Genomic DNA, 6779 nt, shown 5'->3' with positions numbered 1-6779 from the left:
TTTTGCATATATATAATAAAAGTTAAAGAAAATCTGAATAAATAATATACATTTTATAAATACTGAAAAATGTGGCCTAAATTTTAATGCAAAAATATGTTTGATCAGTTAGGTGTCATATCAGTTTTGATGGCTAACAACAACCTCTAGCTTAGCTAGCTCTTGTGTTTGAGGGAAACCGACTATAGACTATTATTCATATTTTGTTTTTTGAGGTTCAATTTTCCAAGTTGCATACAGCCCCAATTATTTCCAAACATGTGAATTTAAATTTCTTAGATGTTCATAATCCTGCTTTTTTTAATGCCTTTGCATAACAACTATAGGCGCATATATTCAGTTTGTTTATATAGCGGCAATTGACAACACTCAATCTGACAAAGTCAGATTGGTTAGAAGTTTCTATCGAGGAAAAACAGTTAATTTCATCACATCATTGACTTGGCAGATATGCTCGTCCTGGATGAGCTTGCATTTTGTCGAAGACTCGCCAGAAGCCCCTCACACTGAACAAGCATGTAGTGACAGTGGAGAAGAAAAACTCCCTTTCAACAGGAAGTGGGACTAAACTAGTTCCACAGGTTGCCCTGTCCAGGAAAAACAAAGTGAGGCAGACAAGCTCCAAGTCAAGAGTTAAAATGATGAAAAGTGGTCCCCATGTCCTCCAGCGGCCTAAGCATATACTAGCATAAATATAGAAAATAGCATATGTATGACAAAGGTACAGCCATATATATATATATATATACAGTACACACCTCATTCAAAGAGTCTTGAAGCTCATCAAGAGAATGCTAAGAGTGTGTGAAGCAGTAATCAAAGCAAAAGGTGGCTACTTTAAAGAACATAGAATATAAGACATATATTCAGTTGTTTTACACTTTTTTTTTTGTTAAGTATATAATTCCACATGTGTTAAATCATAGTTTTGATGCTTTCAGTGTGAATCTACAATATTTTTTTTGAGTCAAGTGTGTCCAAACTTTTGGTCTGTACTGTACCTTTGGCACTACAGAGTATTTATGACATATTACATGTCTTCCACCTGTTTGCCACCGATTTCATGACATCACACCAGAACACACTGTAAAAAACACATTTTGAATACCATAATTCACACACTGCATCCGTTGGGTTTTACTGAAAGAATCGCAGCGGTTTTAAAAATGAACCTCCAGGACAATTCACTTTGGTAAAGGCAGAGCTCAGCGGAGACGTTTTTGTTAAAGCTTGTGCATTTGTAGCATTGAATAAAATCCAAATACTTCTGGCAATCAGGCTTAACAAAGTCAGAGGCCTCTAATAGTCTATAACACATTTTCACAACTTAAACTCTAGCTTTAGCTAAAATAAATAATTGCTAAAGGTTCCACTTTGCTGCAGCTGTTTCCTGGGCATAAATCACAGGATACTTCCTTGTGCCAATTCACTTAGCATGAGGTTCCTACAATGCAATTGGTTGCTGACAATCATTTGTTTGACAGGCTATATAGGCACAACTCATCAGATAAAGTTTAACAAAATACATTATTCCTTTACACGTACAGTGCGACACATGATAATGATCATAGCTTCATATTTTTGGGGGTTTATAGTATGGAGGTCTGACCAATAACTACATTAGTGGATTTTTTTGTATTTTTAGTTCTTTTCCAAAATGCCGTAGTTCCAAGTGGACTAGCATCATTCAAATACGTGTCAGTACTTTTCCTACCCTGGACAGAGCTATTCCTGTTGACCTTGAAAAAGGTAAAGAGCTACAATTTGAGGTATTCAAATCAATCCTTTGTTCATTACGCAGTGAGGTAGGTATTCAATGGGAAATATACTAATGCTAAAAACAACAATTAGAGATTTCTGTAAACTGGAATGATAAAAAACGCATTCTGATTATCCACATTTGATCTCCCTGAGACATGTAAGTGCATTGACAAAGCAAAAACAGCTGCAAGGGGACAGCAGTGTACTAATATAAGTAATGCCACATAGTTTGTGTGAGTGCCAAAGCATTTGGGCACAGCTGTACTTTTCCACCGGGGGGATTTTCTCTGTTCTCCATCAGAAACTTTGTAGCATAAACATCATCTGAGGGAAACATTTCGAGTCCGCACTGATAAAAATTAAGGCAACTATCTAATAAAGAAATGCCAAGGACTGGGTGAGATATGTCAGTAAAGGATGGGGAGAAAAAAAAAAAGAAAAGTGAAGGACATAACTCCGGTTTGAGTCTTTACATTTGCTCAGAAATAAAAGTAAAAGGTTATTTATCGGATAGGTGGAGGTTTTGCTTTCTTTCCAAAAAAAAAAACAAAAAAAACAAGGGAATCAGAAAGAAGGGAATATATTTGCAAAAGCTCCTCTGAGGTGCTCCCAGCGGAGACGCTTTCATGGTCTCCTCTCTTTTTGTAATTTTCCACTCCGGTTTAATCTGAGCTCATACAGGAAGAGAGAGAGAAAGAGAGGGAGAGGAAAGGCTGCATGATCTCCACTGTGGTGTTAAACTCCCCCTCAGAACCTCCCTCCTCTCAGCCAGAAGTCATCCAGCCGATCTTTGACCGTTTTTCCTCCAGCATGGCTTTGCACACCTCAGGTCTGATAGTAATGGTCGCCTTCTATCTGCTGGTGATGGCCATCGGCATCTGGGCATCTTTCAAGTCAAAGAGGATGGAGAAGAACTCCCTGAGTGGGCAGATGGAGGTGTCTTTTCTGGCCAACCGGAGGGTAACTCTCGCTGTGGGGGTCTTCACAATGACAGGTAATAAGAAATCCCTTAAGAACACTTAAGATCCTCTTAATTCTGAGGACTAATGAGGGGAGGTCTTGGTTTTCCTGCAGCCACATGGGTCGGAGGTGCTTTCATTATTGGGGTTGCAGAGACAGTTTACGACCCTACAAAAGGACTCGTCTGGGCTCTCATACCTCTACAAATGTCTCTTTCATTCATCATCGGTAAGTTACAACAGCCATAAATAAACATATCTGACAATTTTCCACTCAAATAAACAAATAAATTGTCTTGCTTTCTTCGTATTTGTCCACGTAACTTTCCAGAGGTAGGAAACCCGTGAGAGAGTTGTTACAGGAAGATAAGAGTCAGAGATGAGGACCTCGGTAACCTTGGATACAGCAGTTAGCCAATGTTTATACTTGATGTATTTATTTATTTTTTCTAAAGGTGGTCTGTTCTTTGCAAAGCCGATGCGCGACAAAAAATACATCACCATGATGGATCCGTTCCAGAAGAAATACGGGAAAACCCTGACGGGGCTTCTTGCTGTCGTTCCCTTCGTCAGCGAAGTGATGTGGGTTCCCGTCACGCTGATTTCTTTGGGTAATGTAGATTTGTGACAATAAAAAAAATACGGCTGATGGGTTTTCGTTTGGCCTGAGCTATTTCTTTTTCCAGAGTCGAAACACCGAACTATTTTAATGACTGAGTGCAAAAGTTTGAGAACATTTTATATGTGTTCAATCTCTAGTGGGTCAAGTTTAACAATGTCCAACAATAGTTGACTTATCAACAGTGGCACTTAATCCTTTCAAAGCCATTACTAGGGTTCTCTCGACACTGTTTGCAAATTCTACAAATCCTAGGGCTTGGTTGGGGTTCTGGCACAGACCCAATGCCCAATTTGAGGCAATCATGAGGTAAGTGCTTACCCCACCTCTGTATCAATCTGCGCGTCCTTGGGCAAGACACTTTCCCCACCTCGCTATTTGTGAGTGGCCCAGAAGACCAGAAATTATTGTCTAAAATACTATTAAGCACTTTAGGGTTCTGAGACGGGTTTGCGATATTGTCCTTAAATGTTCTTTTGGTCAGAGCCCATTGTAAGGGATCTTTACTTTTGCATTAAAAATCTCTTATTATTACTTCACAGCTATTACTGTTGCTTTCCCTGTTTGGCGGCAGACTGAATTTAAGCACTTATCGTCACCTAAAGGGCTCAAATTTTGAAGTGTTTTATTTTCATATAATGAAACTAAAGCAAAAATTGACATGCCTCATTTGTTAAGAATGTCATTTTTCAATACATTTTTTTTTTTTTTAAAGTAAAGGCCATCAACCATTTACAATCTGGGATTATTGACCTGTTGGAACACTTCTGTATCTAGTATGGTTGGGTTATCGATTTCTTAAAGGGTAGCAGCAAAACAGACCCAAGGCAGAATTCTGCCTCGTAATCTCAAAGTAGGCTTACAACCCTGTTTTGTAAGATTTCGGTTTTAGGGCCTTAAAATGATCTTTTACTGTTGGCTTTCAGTTTAACATACTCTTGTTTTTCTAAGAGATCCCAAAGATTTGAGTCTTTGCCATGGATCTCAGTGAGCTCCGACCATTGACCTCCCATATCTTCCGCCTTGTCTTATACCAGACCTAAAATCCTGAGGGTTTAATGTGAAAAACCTGTGAAAAGTGTATATAACCACAATTTAAGGTTCTAATTAAGGTGCTTAAACTTTACTATTATAATTAGCTTTTTGTTTGCATCTTTGCTTTATTTTTTTGACTCCACAAAAATTTCATGGAAGATACAGAGTTCTAGAATCTGAAAGCTTTAGCATGACTCCCAAACAAACTTAAAGGTTTTGGTTTGTTCAAATAGGAAACTGGCAACTTCAGTCAATCTTAATGCTAATTTGGAGCAAAAATGGCTTAAAAAATGTGTCAATATAAAACTAGTTCAGTGTGGATGGTGATGCTGGCTGAAGACCTGGGTTCTTCTTGAACATCTTGCCCAATTTTCCTCAACCTGACAGTTTAAGTGAAGTTATTCAAACTTCCAGATATTGGGCCGATGGTAAGGTTCTACACGGCATTTGTGGTTGTGAAATCCTTGAGATAAATCTTCCATATGGACGATGATCCTTGGTCTGCTGACAGATTACAAAATGGCAGAGGAGAGAGATTTGGAGCCGTTAATTCATCTCTATATCATGTATTTGTTCTGCCCAGCCACTGAACCAGGTGAGTCCAATCTTTGGGCTGAACAAATACATGACATAGAGATGACTTGTTGACTCTAGATCTCCCACCTCACAATGGACACCTGATCTTAATCCAAAAGTTTGTGGCCAGAGCTAAAAAAAAGTGAATCTATCCCAGTCAAACCTATTCTGTCAGAATGAATGGGACAAAATTTAACCCTTTAATGTAATTATATACATCATAGACACCACCACCGTCAAAGGAATGAAATGTAAACCTCTTTCCAAATGGAAAAAAGAATGGTTGAAATACCTGATTAAAGGACAAAACAAAACTGTATGTCATCGATGTGTTTTTGCTCTTCTCCACCAGGAGTTACTGTTTCAGTATTTTCCGATCTGCCATTGAGCCTTTGCATTTGGATCTCTGCGGCGGTGGCTATCCTCTACACAGTACTCGGAGGTCTTTATTCAGTTGCTTTTACTGATGTCATCCAGTTATCACTGGTCTTTTGTAGCTTGGTGAGTTCAGCACATTAACAAGACAGCAGAGGTAAACAAATTAGCATGCATCAGTATTGCCCTGATGGGTGTAAGCTTACATTTGTCTGACTTTGGCTTTTGCTACTTATTTTAGTGGCTTTGCACTCCCTTCGTTCTGGCAAGCGACGTTTACTCTGACCTCAGCCTGACCGCCTTTAACCACACATATCAGGCACCCTGGCTTGGAAGACTGGACCCAGACGACATGTGGAGATGGATCGATAACTTCCTCGCAATGGTAACACACTAAATGACCACCTGGCCATTGTCCATTTGGCTTTAAGGGTTTTAAATTAGCCCATTTTGATTGGCCATGTGCGTTGTTTCTGAACCGGATCTAAAATGGGTAAAGAGTAAGTCAATGCATCAATGCTTTCAACTGGGTATCCTTAGGGCCTTGTAGCAACTTGCCGATATAGACAGTGTATGCCTGACGTTCCAGAATCTCAGAAAACGCTGGCATATGCTGAACTTTCTATGAATTTTATTAATTTTGCTCATATACATAGTGTGGGCGACAGTGGCGTTGGATGTAGGAGTTTGCCCTGAAATCGAAGGACTGACGGTTCAAGTCCTGGCTCCGACTTTCACTGTCGTTGTGTCCTTAAGCAAGACACTTCACCTACATTGTCTACTGATGGTGGTCAGAGGGCCAGTGTACGGGAGCCCCGCTTCTGTAAATGAGCCCCAGGGCAGCTGTGGCTACAATGTAGCTTGCCACCATCAGTGTGTGTGTGTGTGCGTGAATGGGTGAATAAATGTAGTGTAAAGCGCTTTGGTCAAGTTACCTGACTTGAAAAAAGGCACTATATAAGTACATGCCATTTACCATTTACATAGTGTATTCATAACAAGTTCCAGAACTTATGTCCAACGACAGCTGGAGTTAGGCATAACGCATGGCTGCGTAGCGTCCATGGGCATTACGTAGCATCAGTTAAAGATGCTCCCCTCAGGCACATCGCTGCTCCTGAGGGTAGCGGCGATGCGCCCGGAGACGCCCGGTCTGCATAAAAAAATGTCTTTGATCTGGGTATTAACCTAGCTGATGTTTACCGCCCGCCCAAAAAAAAAAAAAGAAAAAAGATAAAGACAGTTGCAGCAGATTCAGCATCATGTCTGCTAGGAAGTTTGTTGGTCATGGCCGTGAACTCATGGAAGATCCATCACACTCACCTTCTCACTCACCCTATGATGGGGATGAAGTCTGGAGGAGAACAGAGTTTCCCCTTGTGAATGGCCTTTCATAGCCTGACATAGTCCTACTCAATTCTAGTCAGAATGTGAGTCTGATACTGCTCCATAGA

The 6779-nt window shown here is 40.1% G+C and overlaps 1 protein-coding gene across 1 annotated transcript in view; it reads left to right on the top strand.

The window, feature by feature from the left end:
* Positions 1–2499: 2499 nt before the first annotated feature.
* Positions 2500–6779, top strand: part of LOC107093613 (high affinity choline transporter 1-like) — a 7048-nt gene continuing 2768 nt past the window's right edge. Inside the window, exons 1-5 of the mRNA XM_015388790.1 lie at positions 2500–2755; positions 2836–2949; positions 3176–3331; positions 5303–5451; positions 5567–5710. Coding sequence (XP_015244276.1) covers positions 2572–2755; positions 2836–2949; positions 3176–3331; positions 5303–5451; positions 5567–5710 — 747 coding nt within the window. The 5' untranslated portion in view covers positions 2500–2571. The remainder of the gene's footprint in view (positions 2756–2835; positions 2950–3175; positions 3332–5302; positions 5452–5566; positions 5711–6779) is intronic.

Source organism: Cyprinodon variegatus, unplaced genomic scaffold, assembly GCF_000732505.1.
Source record: "Cyprinodon variegatus isolate N-32 unplaced genomic scaffold, C_variegatus-1.0 Scaffold435, whole genome shotgun sequence".
NCBI lineage: Eukaryota > Metazoa > Chordata > Actinopteri > Cyprinodontiformes > Cyprinodontidae > Cyprinodon > Cyprinodon variegatus.
The sequence above is the reverse complement of the archived record's forward strand: the minus strand, read 5'-3'. Positions and strand labels throughout refer to the sequence as shown.